The 19,799-nt window shown below is 41.2% G+C and overlaps 1 protein-coding gene across 8 annotated transcripts in view; it reads left to right on the forward strand.

Annotated features, from left to right (window-relative positions):
* PCGF5 (polycomb group ring finger 5) overlaps window positions 1-19,799 on the forward strand; it is a 133,079-nt gene that overhangs the window by 64,920 nt on the left and 48,360 nt on the right. For all 8 annotated transcript variants that reach the window (XM_003133143.5, XM_021073246.2, XM_021073245.2 and 5 more), the window contains exons 2-3: window positions 404-713; window positions 15,703-15,799. In XM_003133143.5, coding sequence (XP_003133191.1) covers window positions 602-713; window positions 15,703-15,799 — 209 coding nt within the window. In that variant the 5' untranslated portion in view covers window positions 404-601. The remainder of the gene's footprint in view (window positions 1-403; window positions 714-15,702; window positions 15,800-19,799) is intronic.

Raw genomic sequence — 19,799 nt, forward strand, 5'->3', positions numbered from 1 at the left:
TGGAATGGAAAAGAACATCAGTTTGATTTGATTACTGACTGGGTGTGGAGTACAAAATGGAAACAGGAAGGATAATAGACTTCAATTTTGAATCTTTTAGCTTGTGTTGGCAGGAACTCCTAAAAGAACAGTCTAGCAGATAGTTAAAATAGGTTACTGAAGAGGTAAAGATACCAAAGCAGGAGTTAATAGCCTAAGGTGTCATTGTATCGAGGTGATAGTTGAGGCCTCAGGATTGGATAGATTTATCATTATTCTGAATTAAGCATAGCAGATTTGTAAATTAATGCTACAATGAGGGAAACACTGTTCACTCAATTTGGAGCATGTAACACTTGCTGCTAATATAATAATGTTATTACAGTATGAGGAATTTGATGCCTTCTCTCATTTTTTAAAAAAGTTATCGTGGAAGAAGATATGGGAAAGCAGAACCACCAAAAAGAGTGATGACCAGCGATCTCCTAAGAAGTCTGGATGTTGGTTCTCATGCCTTGGGACATCCAGTTGGGAACTCCACACCAGTTCCTGGGATTAGACTTTCATCCACTTAATAACCCTCTTTGCCTGAACTGCTAGAGCCCGTCCTACCTAACCACGAATGGCTACCCAAAGGAAACACTTGGTAAAAGATTTCAATCCATACATCACCTGCTATATCTGTAAAGGGTATCTGATCAAGCCAACTACAGTGACGGAATGCCTCCATACTTGTAAGTATTTTTTTTTTTTTTTGGTCATCAACCCATCAGAAGTTTTGGGTTACACTTGTTCTTTTAAAACTACCACATTCCTCCCCCTCCCTGGATTGTAACTTGTGAAATAGTAAGTAGCCTAAGAATTAACTTTGAATTTACTTTCAGAGTTGAATTTGTTGGGATACTAGTGGTATAAATGTTTCTTGGTTTTTTTTAATCGTAATAGTTGACTTTTCTATGATTGTAAAATGTTCTAAAGATCATAAGTGTTTATTGCTTATTGGTTTTGTTTAGCTGTATTTGTGGCATGTGGAAGTTTCTGGGCCAGGGATAGAACCCGTGCCACAACAGTGACCTGAGCCACAGCAATGACAACACTGGATCCTTAATGCCTAGGCCACCAGGGAACTCCAGTTATAGGTTTTTAAAAAATTTTTTTTTTCTTTTTCCTGCTAAACCTGTGGCATATGAAGTTCCCAAGCTAGGAGTCATGTTGGAACTGCAGCTGCAGGCCTGTACCACAGCCATCGCAAGATAGGATCCAAGCCGCATCTGAAAATTGTGCCACAGCTTGTGACAATGTCACATCCTTAATCCACTGAGCGAGTTCTGGGATTGAACCCACATCCTCACAGAGGCAATCTGGGTCCTTAACTCACTGAGCCACAATGGGAACTCTGAGTTATGGGTTTTTTTTTTAAAGTGAACTATCTGAGGTTTTTGATTTTTGAAAATTATATTGAGGAGTTCCCTGGTGGCTCAGTGGGTTAAGGATCTGGTATTGTCACTGCTATGGCTCAAGTCACTGCTATGGTGTGGGTCCCATCTCTGGCCTGGGAACTTCCACATGCTACAGGCATGGCCAAAAAAATAATTACTGAAAGAATGAACATGCTCAGAGATTTTTTAGGGTATTCATACTTTAATTCATTGTGGGTTTTTTAAACCACTTTATTGAGTTATGGTTGTCATAAAAAGCTGTACATATTTAATGTATATAACTTGATGAGTTTAGAGACAAGTATACACCCATGAAATCATCACCACATCAATGTCATAAACGTGTCTTCACCTCCAAAAGTTTTCTTCCATCCTCTTATTATTACAGTATAATAATAATAATATTATAAAATCTGTCTCAGTGAGCGCATTTTAAAGTATACAACACAGTATTGTTAACTATAGGCACTGTTCTGTACAGTAGATCTGTAGGACTTGCCTTGTACTCTAGCAGCCTCAGCATCACCTGGGAACTTGTTCGAAATGCAAATTATCAGACCTTACCCCAGAATTACTGAAACAGGCATTCCAGGAGTGGGCCCAGCCATCTGTTTAACAAGCCCTCTGGGCGATTCTGAAGCATTCATTCACAAGTTTGAGACTCACTGTTTTAATATGATTATGTCTGTGGAACTCCTAACAAGTTTCTTTTTCACCTGTCCTGTCAATAGAGGAAGGACATTTTTATAGCCAGTTGGGCCAGGATTTCGCATACCTTTTGTGTTTTTGCCAGTGTGAATTTATTCTCCTATTTCAATGAAAGTAATTCCAGTAAGCTCTAGTTTAATGCCTAGTGCATTGTTTTTATATTTGGATTTCTCCAGCAAAAACTGCCAACTCTGGAAGATAAGAAGAAACCACAAATGCTCCATTTCTACCTATATAATACAGATTTTATATCTGTTCTTCTGAAAGAAAAATTTGGGGGAGAGAATGAAATCCTGGTTTGAATGCCACTCTTTTGAAGGAAAAAATAAAAGATTCTAGAAATTAATCAGTTTGGGAGTTCCCATGGTGGCTCAGGGGTAAGGAATCTGACTAGTATCCATGAGGATGCAGGTTTGATCCCTGGCCTCCCTTAGGGGGTTAAGTATCCCTTGTTGCTGTGAGCTGTGGTGGAAGTTGCAGAAGTGGCTCAGATCCCATGTGGCTGTGGTATAGGCTGGCAGACTCCTAGCCCAGGCACTTCAATATGCCACAGGTGCCGCCCTGAAAAACAAACAAAAAAAAAAGAAAAAAAATCAATTTATAAGCAATGATTATGTTTGCAACAGCAATTTAAGGTTTAAATGGGTAGGCAACAGTTTAACTGCTCAAGTCAATTCTGGCCTAAAAAATCCCTTGGCAGTCATCAGGCCCCTTTACTGAGAAATGCACATACCTTTACTGAGAATGTGCATAGCACATGGCAGAAATGTAATTAAAAGACAGTGTAAATCACAAATGTGACCTTTATCATCCACAGAGAACACAGAACAGTAGAGTAAAAGAGGAAAGAGTGAGGGATTCAACCCTGTGTCTATAGAGGATTCTGTAGTACTAATCCCTATGCTCTTTCTGGTCCTTGGATTTTTGTGTATTTTTTTGGCTTGTATTTGTGTTGGAGCTTATAGGCAAAAACAGACAAACCAAAAACCTGTTGCAGTTGCAAAATAGCCTCTGATTTGTATTGATAGAATAAATAGTACTGCAAATCAGTGTTCCTCAGTCATTGGTTGAGTCTTTGTGTCTCCCTGGTTTAGATATAAAGTGGAAGAGTTGTGATGGCACTGTGATTGGGATCAGTGTCTGGTAGAGAAGATGGCCAAATGGGGCATGAGGAAAGGGAGAAGTGTTAAGTGATAGAGAGGTGCCCCATGATTTTTTCCATCTTGACTTTGGCATATAAAAAGAATATCTTATTAAAATAACTTTGTACATAGACTACAGTTTTATGATACTGTAAGGAAAGAAGGGGTAAACATTAGTTCTTATTATGAAAACTCATAATAAAATATAAAAATGTTGTTCTTACTATTCAAGTTTGAAACATATAAATGGATCTTTATTACTGGTAAGCAAAATCAGACTTTGGGGCCCAGTCCCTTTGGACTTCTCTGGTCAAGCGAAGAAAGAATATCAAGCTAGGGAATGTATAAAATAAATTTGGATGCTGTTAAGTGTGATGAAAATAATGAAACAAAATGATGTAATAGCATATATATGTCAGGATATTGCCCAGAATGGAATGCCAGCAAAGGAACCCCAGAGTGTTTTCTGAATTTCCTTAGCCTTGGGCCACAGGCCTTCCCAGGCTGGGACAGAAGCCCTTGGGTGTGGCTGCAGCAGAGGTGTGTTGGAGTGCAAGGTCGGGGTCATGAGTGGCCCTCCCTCCTTTGATGTGGATAAAGGAATTTACTTCACTCTTTCAGAATACTCTGTAAATACTCAGCTCGCTCTCTCCTCCTCAGATCAGGTAGGTTCTTGTTCCCCTATTCTTCTCCCATTGAGAAATTCTTGCGCTCACACTGCCTGGCTTCCATGTGGATGTAGGAGCAAAGGCCAGAATGGCAGCAGGCTGTCTGATTGCCACAGCCTTGGTGTTAACAGCACTCAGTTCTGTAGAAGGCAGAGAAGGGGGCAGGCCAGTCAGAAGGAAAGGTGAGGCAGAGGTGGCCCTGTAGGCTGTCCCACGCTCCTGACAAGTAGCTGCAGAAAAAGAAAAAGGCTTCTAAAAGCCCCCACCTTTAAGTAAGCTCATATCTCATCCACTAAAACCAGTTCACTTTAGCCAGCCAAGGACATTCGATAAAAAGATATAAAACTTCTCAATGAGGTAAAAATTTAAAATACGGACTATTCTCTTTAAATAATCACTTAATGCTAGATGAACTAAACCCACACTAACCATGGTTACATGTCAGTGAGGTAATTTTAAACCTAAACCTAAGGAAATAAACTTGCTCACACAAATAATTACTGAATTGTTTAAATAATTAGATACTGGGCACTTTGCTAGCCATTGGAGCAGGGTGGTAATAAGATAAATTTGAGGGAGTTCCCGTCGTGGCTCAGTGAAAGCTAACTAGCATCCATGAGGATGCAGCTTCGATCCCTGGCCTTGCTCAGTGGGTTAAAGATCCGGTGTTGCTGTGACCTGTGGTATAGTTGGCAGACATTGGCATTGCTGTGTCTGTGGTACAGGCTAGTGGCTACAGCTCCGATTAGATCCCTAGCCTGGGAACTTCCATATGCCATGGGTGTGGCCCTAAAAAAAAAAAAAAAAAAAAGGTAAATTTGGAACTTAAAACTGTCAAGCAAAACTCATAAGCCAAGAAGAAATTTCTGCAGGTATATTTGGATATTCTTTTATATGAACTCATTTCTTCTGACTTCTGCCTATGCTAATGTCTCCCCAATCTTTATTTCTGGCATAGTCCTTCTGAGCTTCAGAATCCCACTGGATGTCCACTTAGACATCCTGAAGTCACTTGGAACTTAACATACCTAAAAGCGAATGGATGTTGTACCACCACTCAGTTATCTAAGAAGTACGCTCCATGCTTGACTGTCTTTCCCTCACTAACAGAACAGGGCAGGAGTCCGTCGGGTCTCTGCTTGTAAGCTGTCTCAGTCTGTCCCTTCACTGCCATCCCCTGTGACCGTTCTTGCTCAGGCTCTCATTCCTTCTCACCAAAGTACCTGCAGCTCACTCAAACTGTGTCAATGGTGATCATTTCTAAGAGCTCATTGTCTTCATCACTCATTCTTCAGCTGACCCAAAATTTCCTAAAGGTACCCTGCTTCCCTCAGGATATAAAGCTACTGAGCTGATTTCTGCCTGCCTCCTCCCCAACCATCTGACATGCATGCACACCTTTGCCGTTCAGCTGCTTGCTCATGGAACTTCTCATATGGCTGGCTAGCAGCGATCTATCCTTTAAAACTCACCTACTCCAAGGTATGCCACTCACCTGCTCCCACAGGCAGATTTGAGTTAAGTATATCCTTAATACCTGCTGTTTGAGCTCTTAATAAAAGCTTAAATGAATATATAAATGGCCAGTTTGTTGACTATTCCATTTTTTTTTTCCTTTCAAAAATTCAGATGCAGTGATAGGTAGCTTGAAAGGCATGTAGGCAATGTCAGTTAGGAATTATGAATTTGGAAAAACTGTCTTCTGAAATACAGGTGGGAGGAGTTCCCTGGTGGCTCAGTGGGTTAAGGATCTGGTGTGGTCACTGCTGTGGCTCAGGTTGCTACTGTGGCGAGGGTTCAACCCCTGGCCCAGGATGTCTTCATGCGATGGGCATAGCCAAAATAAAGTAAAATAAAATAAAAGTGGGAACTTTGTGGGTTTTAAGCAGAGAGGGGGTGGGAGAGGGAGAGATGCAGGATTAGGGAGTAGAGATTGGTGGTTCTTCATTAAGGGACGCTCTATCTCTTGCACCAGGATCCTGAGAAACTTTTTGAGGTTGCTTAGAGTGTATTTTCTGTGGTTGTATAGGTTGTTGACTTAAAATGAAAGACTTTTCACTTAAACTGAGAACAAAGGAGCTTTGTTCTAGCAGCTGAAATGTGCAGAGCACAGTGCATTGGTTCTTAACTCTTTTGTGGTTAGAGGCCCCTTTAAGAATCTGATGATTCTTTCCTCAGAAAAAAAGGAAGGTTATAGACATAGAATTCTGTGGTACAGGAAAGGAAAGCTTTCTTCTCTCTGCCTTTTCAGAGATTATGGCCGTAATCCCTTAACTAAGAATGAATTCTTTAGAAAAACAGTGTTGTACTTAGTTTTTAACTTAGGCAAACAAGAAGGGTTAATTGATAATTAAATACAGTTGATGTGACAATTAAGGGACATGGTAATTTTATGTAGTAATGTGTAAGAATGAAGGAATAATTTAATCAAAAGATGGTAAAATTTACTTCCATCATTTATTGTTTTTTGAACAAGTGTCATGAATACACAAATATTTAATTAAGATACAGAGAATTCTTGATACATTGGAACTCAGTGTTTAAAAATCTTTTGCCACATACACTTGCTATTCAAAGTGCAGTCTCCAGACCAGCAGCATTCTCATCTGGGAAGTTGTTAGACGCGCACATTCTGGGGCCTTGCCATACACCTACCGAATCCGAATCTCTGGGAAGAGGGCCAGAAATCTGTGTAATAACAAGCTCTTCAGGTGATTCTGTTGTGCACTAAAGTTTAAGAAGCACACTTTGGACCAGATGTTTGTAATACCAATGTCTCTTGAAGTAGGCAGTTTGTACTTTTTGTTTTGTTTTGTTTTTTGTTTTTTCTAGGGCCGCTCCTGCAGTTTATGGAGGTTTCCAGACTAGGGGTCCATTCGGAGCCACAGCGGCCAGCCTACGCCAGAGCCACAGCAACACGGGATCCGAGCCGCGTCTGCAACCTACATCACAGCTCACAGCAACGCCGGATCCTTAACCCACTGAGCAAGGGCAGGGATCGAACCCTCAACCTCATGGTTCCTAGTCGGATTTGTTAACCACTGAGCCATGACGGGAACTCCCCAGCAGTTTGTACTTTTAATCCTATAGTAATTGAAATAAATGCTAATAAAATTAAAATAATGGCTGTTATTTATTGAATGTCATATTTGGGGTCATGGGCTTTACATGTTGCCTTATTTAATCTTCCCAAGGACGCGTCTAGTTTGGTGGTATTATTAAATCAGTCTGCAAATGTTTATTAGCACCTACATTGGGCCAGTCATTACTCTAGCCAGTGGGAAGACAGCAATAAACAAGACAGGCATAGTCTGCCCTCCTAGAGTTTATGTTCCGATAGAAGAGGGAGACAAAGAGCACATAAGTGGTATAATTTTAGATGCTATGTATAACACCTACTAGGAAGAAAAATAGAGTAAGGTCTTGCTTGGAAGTTACCATTTGAGCAGAGACCATAAATAATAGGAAAGCAAGCTATGAAAAGACTTGAGGGAAGAGTATTTCAGATTCTTATTCCAGTGTTTTTCACAGAGATAAAGCTAAGAAAGCTTAAGTAACACAGCTAATAAGTGCTAGAGATAGGTTCTGAATCCCAAATAGCTGACTTGAGTGCATTTTTGTAATAAATTAGGACATTTTCTAATTTTGTTTTTTCTTCTCTCTGCTAGTCTACATTTTCTAAAATTCCTTAAGGAACATATGAATTTTAAAAATATAGATAGTAAGCATCCTCTAACTGTGTTTTTGTGACTGTATACCATCATTATATACCCAATCAGGATCTGAACTTGTAAATAATTCTGAATGAGTAGCCATTATAATGAAGAAGAGATATAAATTGAACTTTCCAATGATGTATTCTTTATAAAATTGAATTTTTAGAGTCAAGACTTGTTTTTAGAATAATAAAGACCTAAATAGAAATTATATTTAAAGTTTCAGTAGGTGCAAATATAATGTCCTAGGGTTGTAGTGGAAATAAGGTCATTGATATAACTGACGTTACGTGTTTCAAACAGTATTTTGGCAGAAACTAGTCATTCATTTCTGAAAGTGATTGCAGTGTTCATTTTGGTGATTCTTTTTAAATAGGAAGTGGTAATCATAGGCCTTAAACAATCTAGGTGTCATTATTAGTAGTAATTATGTTAATAATTATATCAGATGTATAGTTCTCTTAGTTTTTGAAACTATGCATTTGATAATAAAGAATGTTTAAACAGTTGAGCAAATTCATAGTGGACACTAAAAGACAAAACTAGGAGATAACAAATAAACTGTCTTCTGTATTGGTTTCTGAGAATAAATTATATCTAGGTCAGGATGAGTTGGAACTGATTCCAGTGATGGGTGAGAAAAAAATAAGTAACCTAAAACCCAAAAGTACTCAGAGTTAGAAATTGCGGTCCATGTTCAGGTATATTTAAGAGTCTAGCACAAAGGTTGAATGTAACCATTATGAAGAAGTACAGTCCAGCCAGTATAGACAAAACAAAAGATCATTTCCATTTGGCTACTTTAAAATGGAAAATAGATACTTGGTAACTTCTGGTATTATAATGTCCTGATTTTTACCGGACTGTATATTTATCAGAGTGTCAAAAACCAGTGAACAAAGCTATATTCTCTCAGAACGCTCAACCACTGACACTTCTTTACTCAGAGAACAGAAAATGATCATTTTATTTTAGGAAACTACTTAGCTTATATCAAATTAACTCATTTTAATTGTCAAGAAAATTATTAGTCAACTCAGAATCTCTTCCCTTGCTTTAGTTGAAAACGTAGGCTGATTTCTGACTTGACTAGAGTAATTAATATACCTGCAGGTCCTAAAATCATGGCTCCCTTTTCTGTTCCTAACCCTTGTGTCCTCATTTATTCCACAAATACTTACTGAGCACCTCCTCCTCCAGATACTGTTCTGGGCACCTGGGGCACATCAGGCGACGTCGTAGGCAGAAAGTCATAGTGTATGTGATCAGGTAATACATGCTGTGGAAGGTTAGGCCGGGTAAGGGAAGTTGGGTGGTCAGTGAGAAAGTGTTAGGACTGAAAATAAGCCTGTGTTCAGGGTAGGCCTCCCTAGGAAGGTGGCGTTTGACCAGACTTGAGGAGGTGGAGGAGTTGCCAACCAGCTATCTGAGGGAACAGTATTCCGTGTAGAGGAAATAATGAGCAGAGGCTGTAAGGCAGGATGCTGGGCACATTGAGAGATGGTTGGGAGCCAGAGTGGCCAGTCAGCAGTGAGTAAAGGAGTCCAGGGAGGGGTAGGATGGAGTGGGGTGGCAGACGGGCAGAGGCACAGCACACTGTTCTCATTGGGCCCCTTTTCAGGATTTTGGCTTTTACTCTGAGAGAAAAGAGTATCTATTTCAGGCAGGATTGACATGGTCTGATTTATGTTTAAAAGCATCCCTGGAGTTGCCATCGTGGCACAGCGGAAAAGAATCTGACTAGTAGTCATGAGGATGTGAGTTTGATTTCTGGCCTCGCTTAGTGGGTTAAGGATTCGGTGTTGCCGTGAGCTGTGGTGTAGGTCGCAGCTGTAGAGCTAATTCAACCCCTAGCCTGGGAACTTCCATATGCCACGAGGTGGCCCTAAAAAAAAAAAGGACAAAATGAAAGCATCCCTTAGATTGCTTCAAAAAGTAGACCTGTGGGGAGGCTACCACAGGAGTGCAGGCAAGAGGTGACAATGGCTTGTGCCAGGACACATCGATTCTGGTTACATTGTGAAGGTAGAGCCAGATTTGCTAGTGAACTGTATGTTGCTCATAAAAGAGAAAGGAGTCAGGATAGCATTGAGATATTTGCTCTAAGATACTTAGACCAAGGATAGAGATACCGTCAAATCATTTAGGAAAGGATGAGGGTGGACGATCAGGAGGTTATATTTTAGGATTTGAATGTAAACTGTGAGCCATCCAAACAGAGATGCCCAGTTGGGAGTTGGACACATGAGTCTGTAGATTATTGGCATTTAGATCTAATTTAATAATCCGTGAGAGCCCCAAGGGAGCAAGTGTTGCTAGAGAAGAGAAGAAAGAGGCTGAAGGACTTTGCCCTGGGTACTGAGGAGGAGTAAGCGCAGTAGGAGGAAAGCTAGAGGTCCCCGGAGGCAAAGCCAATGCCAGAGGAGGATCAGCCAAGTTAGCTGCTTTGAGTAAGAGGGGACTGAGCCCTGGGCTGAGTGTGAAGGGGGGTCCTGGGTACTCTGGCTGAGCACTTTCGGGGGTGGGAGGGGCAAAGTCCCAGGGGGTGTGAGAAAATGGAAATGTTTTAATAATTGTACAGTGACTGTGTAAGTTTCATCTTAACAAATTAAGAAGGCTGAAGAAAAGAACTGAGAGAGTGTACAGGTAGCTCTGAAATGGGGTAAAAGCCGACAAGGGAAAGAGGGTCAACAGATGTGTGACCTTTTTTTTTTTTTTAAGATGAGAAAGTAGTGTGTTTGAATATTGATGGGCATCTTCAGTAGATTGCAGAAGACTGACAGGCGAGAGGAACAAGCGGTGGAGCAGTGTTCTCAGGTCACTAGAAGGAGATCTAGCAAATAGAGATTGGCACGTGAATGTTTTAGAAACAGCAAGAGCACTGCCGTATAGATGCTAGTGAGTGAGTAGGGTGGTGGTATAAATTCTCTTTGTTTCTTTTTCTTCTTTCCTTTTGTTTTCAGTAAAACAGGAAGTGAGGTCATGAGTGGAGAGTGAGGATGGAGGAAGATAAATGGGGTTTGTGGGGGAGGAGAAGGTAAGACGTGTTGGTGAGGAGCATATGGAATTAGGGCATTGAGTGTGACAGCCTGACAGGTGAAGGGCCCACTTTTGAGGGTGCTGGTCATGAATTTAAGGTGAGGGACTAGTCAGCATGGTGCATGTTTTTCTCCCACAATGTTTAGTGGTAATCTTTTAAAGCAGGGTATGTAGAGAGATAGATTTAGCCAGGGTTGATAGTTTAACTGAACAAGTATGACCAAGGAAGAGACAGGTAGAAGAGTTGAGGTAGAGAAGAGCAGAGCTACCAGGTGTGTGTGTGAGGAGTAATTATTCTGATTGACCTGGAAATTGGCATTGATAAGGAGGGGGGAATGAGGGCATCACTACCCTCACCTTGGAATCCCACTTCACTCCATAAGCCTGCTATGGAGGTGAGGTACCCCTTCCAGCCTGCCTGGACCTTATGGTCTCCTGGCCTGCTTTCTCTCAGATCCCCCTGCCATGCTTCAACCCCATCAACCTCGACGGTGTCCTGACCCTGTCCAGAAAGCCCTGCCTTGCTACCTGGTCCTCTGTCCTGGCAAAATAAGAATAAAGCATTCTCCTCAGTAGAAAGTGATGCTATCACTCATGTTCTCCATGAAATTGCAACCCATGGAGGCCTTTGAAAGAGATGTGCCGTGTATAACATAAGAGAAGTATGTGCATGAGTTCTTTAAAACTTGGAGATACTGTCTCATGGAAGCAAATTAGAGCTATTCTGGGTAACTTTAAAGATGTCAGGTTCACATGTAAATCCATATCAAAAGTAACAAACTGATGTTTCTTCTCTTTGCAGATGTCCAGTTTGCTTATAAACTGTTAGCAGATAACACACATTTTTCAAAGGCAAATTGTATCAATTGAGTGTTATCAAGAAGGGCCCATAAAGACAGCAATATACTTAAGGAAGGAAGAAGAAATATGCTTCTGTGTTGACAGATAAAACCAACACTTTCAGTTGATTTTAACAAAGTCAGCATTTGATCACTTTTAATAAACAGAGCGTTACTAATGAATGACACCCCCAAGGAATGGAGAGAAAAGACTATTGTTGCTTTATTATCAGCAATAGCAGAATTGGTGTTCAAGAAAAATTTCTGTAGATCTCTTTGTGGCATCAAAGCTGGGAAGCTAGCTCTCTTAAGAGATGTGGGTGGACCACACATCCAAGATAGCAACAACAGGTGGACCTTGACCTGCTGTGAAGAACCTGTCCCCTTCAAGAACTTGAAAGTTAAAAAGGAGGATAGCCTTTTAATAGTTAAACTATGGGATCAACATAAAATAATGCTTCAGAGCAGGGATGTGCAAAGTGCTCAGGAAGAGATACAGCAAGGTAGCTCTTAGACCAACAGGACTGTGCAGGGATTGGATCAGACATAAAAGTTAGGGAAGGCCTGTATACTGAAGATATGTTGGTCAATCTTGGACCCTCAACCCCAGAAAAAGAAGGGTCACACATGCACAGAGAGGCAGTTCCCATTCCGGTGTTATAAATATACTTGAGCTGCAAGACGATCTGTAGAGTGAATGTGGCTGCAGAGGATTAATACCAGTATTAATAGACATTTCAAGTTCCATTAGCAAGATCATCTGTTATGTAAGCTGGACACATCAGACTAATCCTGTCTGATGCCAGTCCATATTTGATTACTACTATTCTTTTTGTTATGATTTTATGCTCATCCAGCAATCTGATGTATAGTGATAGCTCACATTATTAAATATAAGTTACCAGACATTGGTTTACACATTTTACATATTTTATCTCATTTAATTCTCATAAGAACCCTGTGAGATAGGTCCCCTTGTCATCTCTCTTGTACAGAGAAGCGCAAAGTAAGTAATTTGCCTAGCGGCAGAACTGGGATTCAGATCCAGCTGCCTGCCTCAAGTTTATCTTTTTTTTTTTTGCCTTTTTAGGGCTGCACCTGTGGCATATGGAGGTTCCCAGGCCAGGGGTCCAATTGGAGCTACAGCTGCCGGCCTACACCAGATCTGAGCCACATCTGTAACCTACCACCACAGCTCTTGGCAATGCCAAATCCTTAACCCACTGAGCAAGGCCAGGGATTGAACCTGCAACTTCATGGCTCCTAGTCAGATTCATTTCTGCTGCACCACGATGAGAACTACCCTCAAGTTTATCTTTAATGTAAAGCAACTATGCTATACTACCTAGGATCTGCATTGTAGGGAGAGAGCACGTTAATCCCATATTTGTTTTGATTATGTTTTGGCCCGTGACGGTGATTTCCTAATGGTTAATAATAAAGTAATTTCTGGTTATGATTTGGCAGAGAGCCAAATCCTGGAGTGGCGCTGCCTCAGTGGCACTAACCAGTAAGGATTTTGTGGCCAGGATTTCCCAGTTGTTTTCAGGCTGCCTTGGTGAGAAAGCTTTGCAGAGTTTGCACCAAAGTCCTGGTGCTCATCTCTCAGAGAGTCTGATTTAATTGGTCTGGGATGGGGCCCATGAATCTGTTCTTTTAAGCCAACTCATTGGTGATTGGGGTGCCCATTCAAATTTGAGAACCCCTGCTTTAGAGGACACAGTGACTTTCTCTGTTGTGTTACAACCTAGTTCAAATCTAAGACATGGTTAAAGGAATGATTTCACTTAGTAAGTTTTGGGCAGAAGTTTAATGATGGTTGATGAGATAAATATAAAGATCAGTTTAAAATATGAAATCTTGGTACCTGGGATGAAATGAAATTGACTTTAAGATGATTGCATAGTGGTTTGGATTTTAAGCTTTGAGCTGTACATCTAGTGTGCTGCAAGGCATCCGTCTTTGCCCCTGAGAAAACAGGCTCCCACCCGTAGCCTTTGGGCTGACCCAGGTGAGGACTTGCTCTGTGCATGTCACGTGCCTCTCTCTTTGGCCCAGGTTGGTGGACAGCCAGGAATTCCTGAACTCCTTGAGTATGATAAACATTTTGAACCACAAAGATCAGAGCTCCGGGGCAGGATCAGGCTTTGTTATACCTTTTCATTCTTGCCTCTTATCGGTTCTGTTTGCCTTCTTTCCCAAACCTCAGAGACTTATCTAGTGTCCCTGGGAATAGAGCAAATACCTGAAATCTAAAGAATTTAGCTTCTTTTTGCCCTACTTCAGTATGGCTTAACTAGACAGCCCTCCTTTCCCAGACATTAACTGACAAGACATTTAGACACATCACGCCACAAGACATTTAGAATGTTTTGGGGGCCAAGAAATTTGGAGGACAGAAGTGTTCATATCTAAGCTAATAATACTGTCTTTCACCCAAAGTTTAGGAGAATTTTAGTAAAAAGTTGATACCCTAATAGCTGTATGTAATGGTGAAAAGAGGTAAAGAATGTGAGATGCAGGTGCACTCTTCCAGCAGAAAAATCTGCTCAGATGTCACCTTCTTAAGAAGTCCTGCCCTGAACATTCTTACCTAAATAGCTACCAGCCCCCAGCATGCTCTTTCTCTGCCGTTTTTTATGGGTTTTTGTTTTTGTTTTTTGTAAATATTGCTTATTACGAACTACACTTTGTGTTCAACTTCCCAAATGGAGTATAAACTCCACATGGACTCAGTGTGTGGACTTTGTTTTGTTTACCCCCTTGCATCCCCGACTCCTAGTACAATGCTTGGCTATCGAATTAATGAATGAATGAATGAAAGACAATACCAAGATACTGTTCTCTGTCTGTACTAATAATTTTAAAATATAGATACCTTGCAGAATTCTTCCCTGACCATTGTTGCTCTGACCAGTGTATGTGATATGTTTGAATTTTCAGACCTAACCTCGGTGGTAGGAATCCTAGTGTTTACCCTTGACCAGTCGTTTAGATGAATTTTTACTCCTCTTAAATGGTGTGTGGCATAAGGGGGGTGGGGGGGAGTACTTTGCAACAGAGTTGTCAGAGGGAGAACTGACCTGTACCAGGTGAAAAATTCAGATAATCCAGGGTAATGAGATGGGGGCACATTGCAATAGGGGATAGGATTTAAATTTTTTTTTTAATTCAGATGCTGGAAATATGTCTAAGGATTTTGGGTAAGAGTTGGTAGGTGAGAAGTTAGGGAAAAGGTGGGAGAGTGGCTGAAAAGCCACAAATCACATTTCCATTGTCTTTGTTTATAGTCTTTATTAAAAATCTTAATTTTTCCTGTCAGTTTCTCAGTCGTTCTTTTGGTTTTCCTCTGGTGCTTTTGTACCAGCTCATTGCTACTACCCTTGCTTCGTGTTCTATGGTGTTATGAGAGCTGTGAGCACAGACTCATCATAGTCTGCAAAGGCCAGAAGTCCCCCTGTAGCTCCTGATCTATCCCAGGAGCACCCTGCTGAAAAAAGTAAGCCAGAGATGTTGGCGGCTCTAAAGTACTATTAAGAACTATTTATGTTGCACTCAAATACATTCTTAGCAAAAGAAATAAATGCCGACTTATCAGTTTTTACCTTTCTGTGTCCTACTTCTTTAAATGAGAAAAACATACTGTTTTATGTATCAGCTTTTTAAATAATAGTATGTGAATAAGTTATTTGTTTTGTGAATATATTTAACGAAAACAAGCAAACTAGTCTATACTTTCTATATTGTGGTAGGAGGCTTTATTTCAGCTGTGTTTTTTAATAGTGATATAATTTTAAGGTTTTATAAAATTTGCTTAAAGAGGAGCATTCGCAGTTCCCATCATGGCTCAGCAGAAACGAATCTGACTAGTAACCGTAAGGACACAGGTTCAATCCCTGGCCTCACTCAGTGGGTTAAGGATCTGGCGTTGCACTGAACTGTGGTGTAAGTCTCAGACACAGCTCGGATCCCATGTTGCTGTGGCTGTGGCGTAGGCCAGCAGCTACGGCTCCCATTTGACCTCTAGCTTGGGAACCTCCATATGCCACTGGTGTAGCCCTAAAAAAAAAACAAAACAGGGTTCTATATATAGTAGATAATTTATAAGGACTGTTTCTAATTACTCCAAGTTCGAGTGATGCATTTTAACTTACTATCTTCTTTCTTCTCAGTCTGTAAGACTTGTATTGTCCAGCACTTTGAAGATAGCAATGATTGTCCAAGGTGTGGCAACCAGGTTCATGAGACAAACCCATTAGAAATGTTGAGGTAAGTAAATTCACTTTTAGTTCATTTAACTTAAATAAATTATATAAACTCAATAATTTTTATTATGCATCAAAATATTTGTTGGTGCCTTGACTCAGTTGATAGAGGTTTTATGAATTTCTTGATTTTCATTTTAAAACATTTATTTCAATTTAAAGCATTTTATTAAGAGGAAATAAAGGAGTTCTGTGGTGGCTCAGTGAGTTAAGGATCTGGCATTCTCACAGCTACGGCTTGGGTTGCTCCTGTGGCGCAGGTTTGGTCCCTGGCCCAGGAACTTCTGCGTGCCTCAGGCACAGGCAAAAAATAAAAAATTTTAAAAAAAGAGGAAATAAATCTGTGCATATTAAGTATCTAAGAAATGCATTTCCAAATTAAAAATTATAACTTTATCTCAGGCTCTTAGAGTTACTTTAGTTGTAATTATTTTCAGCATTTTAATATTCTACATAATACTCTGTATTCGTTCAGGTTCAGCTACATAGTAGTGGAAAAGAGGGCAGACCTAGTAGTTTGGGGTTGGTAGATAAAAACTGTTACCATTTGGAATGGATGAGCAATGAGGTCCTACTGTTTAGCACGGGGAACTATGTCCAATCTTTTGGGTTAGAACATGACGGAGGATAATATGAAAAAGAAAAGAATGTTAAAACAAAATAATGAGGAAGGCTAATCTTAGTACTATTAATTTTTAAAAATTTATCATACATTCAAAAAAGAATGTATAAACATTTATGTAAAACAAAGAATTTTTTAATGACTACCCTTTGACCATTTACTTAGTGGTAGGTACAATTGTTACACCAAATAGTAATAATATAAAGAAGCATAATCTCATTTTGTGTGTGCGTCTTTTCTAGGGCCACACCCACAGCACATGGAGGTTCCCAGGCTAGGGGTCTAATTGGAGCTGTAGCTGCCAGCCTACGCCAGAGCCACAGCAACGCCAGATCCAAGCTGCGTCTGTGATCTACACCACAGCTCACAGCAACACCGGATCCTTAACCCACTGAGCGAGGCCAGGGATCGAACCCACAGCCTCACGGTTCCTAGTCAGATTCATCAACCACTGAGCCACGAGACGGGAACTCCTTTAATCACATATTTTTAAAGCTGGAAGTGATGTGTAAGATCCTAATCCAAATCCTATTTCAGCATTAAGAACTGAAATTTACAGAAGTGACGTGACATTGGGTAAGGCCTCAACAACCTCAGATATCACTTCTAGTTACAATCCAAGTGTCCTCACCGCTGAGCTCATTTTCTTCCCACTGTTCCCACCCCAGCTCTACCACAGAGCAGCTGTGTGATCTCAGGGAAGTACCTATCACAAAACAGAGCTAGCTCTTCTCTAGAGAGCCATTATTAATGTTCATCTCTCAGTGATGTTTGCCTCATTCTATAAATCTGGATTTGCAAGTCTTAGGTTTCAGACTTTTTTTTTTTCTATGTAAGTGCCTTTGGTTGGAGTACTTTGTCTACACGTAAATGTCAGGCCCGTTGGTTTTCAAAGTGTGGTCCCCAAACCATTCATAGTTAGAAATGATAGTTCTCAGACCCACTGTGTCAGCAACTCTGAGAGGGGAGCCCATCTCAGCAAGCTCCCCCCCCCCACCACCACATGATTCTGACGTATGCTGACCTTCCAAGAACTGTAGGTCTGTTGTAGTCTGTAGTCCTGAACAGGGCTTCTGCCAGGTGGCTTTGTATCAGTGTTTTGAATCGATGTTATCCCCCAGCACACGATTAGCAGTGTCTGGAGACACCTTTAATTGTCAGGACTGGGGGTGAGGGGTCTGCGGCTGGCCCTAGGGTAAGGCCTAGGGATGCTGGTGTTGCTGGACATCTTGCATTTCAAAGGACAGCCCCATCCCCAGAGATCCAGCCCACAATGTCAGTCAAGAGCCTCTGTTTAAATAATTCAAAGGATAACAGAACAAACTTTTCTCTCAAAAAATCTTTTTCCTGATGCTTTAGAAAAAGCTATAACAGTTCGTAATTATTACCTACTCCATTTTAAAGTGCTATATTGTTAAGATAAATTATCTCAGCTTTTGTTTTGACAAATTATCTTAGCTTTTGTTTTTGACTGTTAGATACATGAAGTCACTAATCCCTTAGCTTAAGTGTATCACATATTTATTTTTTTAATCTATTTATTTGTTCGGTCCCACCTGTAGCATGTAGAAGTTCCTAGGCCAGGGATCAAACCTATGCTATAGCAGTAACCAGAGCCATAGCAGTGACAACACCGGATTCTTACCCCACTGAGCCCCCAGGGAACTCCCATCATATATATTTTTTAAACTTTTTATTTGAAATTAATTTAAAACTTACAACAAGTTGCAAAAATAAAAGTAGTTCAGGAGTTCCTGCTGTGGTGCAGTGGGATCAGCGGTGTCTCTGAAGCACCAGAATGCAGGTTCGATCCCCAGCCGAGCACAGTAGGTTAAATGATCTGACATGGGCTGTAGCTGTGGTGTAGGTCCCAGCTGCAGCTCAGACCTGATCCCTGGCTGGGAACTCCACATGCTAGGGTGTGGAGAATAGAGGGTGGAGGGGGCCAAAAAAGAAGGAAAAAAAAAAATAGTGCAGGGAACACTTGCACTTTTCACCTTAGCCGGATTACTCTCTTGCTAACATTTTTATCTCATTGTGTCATGTGCATGCATGATTGTTTGCTCTCTACTTTTTATGAACCACTTGAGAGTAAGTTACACACATCATGGCTCCTTATCCTAAATACTGTAGTGTGTATTTCATCCAACATATAACCACAGTACTGTTACATTGGTCTAACATTGTAATCTACCCCCCATTTCGTCAGTTTATCTAATGATATCCTTTATAGAGCCTTTTTCTCCTCCTATTCCACTAAAGCTATTACAAAGGAAGTTTATTTAAAGACATAAATTCAGAGAGATAATAAGAATAAGAACTTGAGTATTCTTGGGGCCCAGAATAACTCCTGGAACTTCATGAATTCTCAGTAAATACTTATGGAAAGCATAAGAAGGGATGGTAGCAGCGTGAACATGGAGAGCAGAGTGGTGGTGGTGATGGTGGAGCTGGCCTGAGTGTACTAGGAGGCTTTCTCTCCGTGGCCCTAACTGGGCCACGTGCCACCCTGGCTGGTGGTGTGAGGTTTTGAGCTGATTTATCTCTCAGGCTGGACACATTGCTGCCAGAACATGATCGTATTTTGTCAGCAGGATGTAAGGGAGAGTTAGCCTTCTACAGTAGGTCACAATCAACAACCTTCCCTCCTCGGTACCCTTTCTCAGGATGTGCTGTGAGAGGCAAGCATGTAGCATGGGGAGAGGTGAAAGAGTATGAAGCTGCACAGCAGGCGGGGAAAACAAGCAGCCTGTGTCAAGCTGTTCAGGGCTGTGGCCAGAGCCACGTGGGGCTGCTGAGCACTGCCGATATAGCTAGGACACCTGAAGAGTGGAGTTCTTAACTTTTTTTCCTTTTTTTTTTTTTTGGAGCTTTAGGGCTGTGCCCATGGCACATGGAGGTTCCGAGGCTAGGGGCTACAGCTGCTGGCCTACACCACAGCCACGGCAAGCAGGATCTGAGCCATGTCTGCAACCTATACCACAGCTCATGACAGTGCCAGATCCTTAACCCACTGAGCGAGGCCAGGAATCAAATCCACCTCCTCATGGATCCTAGCTGGGCTTATTAACAACTAAGCCATGAAGGGAACTCCTTGGAGTTCTTTTTTTTTTTTTTTTTTTTTTGTCTTTTTGCTATCTCTTTGGGCCGCTCCCGCGGCATGTGGAGTTCCCAGGCTAGGGGTCGAATCGGAGCTGGAGCGTCCGGCCTACGCCAGAGCCACAGCAACTCAGGATCCGAGCCGCGTCTGCAACCTACACCACAGCTCATGGCAACGCCATATCGTTAACCCTCTGAGCAAGGGCAGGGACCGAAACCCGCAACCTCATGGTTCCTAGTCAGATTCGTTAACCACTGCGCCACGACGGGAACTCCATCCTTG

The sequence above is a fragment of the Sus scrofa genome, chromosome 14 (assembly GCF_054392235.1).
Source record: "Sus scrofa isolate SSC_HxYL_T2T_F1_AM1 chromosome 14, Sscrofa_HxYL_maternal_Yorkshire_Landrace_v2.0, whole genome shotgun sequence".
NCBI classification, from domain to species: Eukaryota; Metazoa; Chordata; class Mammalia; order Artiodactyla; family Suidae; genus Sus; species Sus scrofa.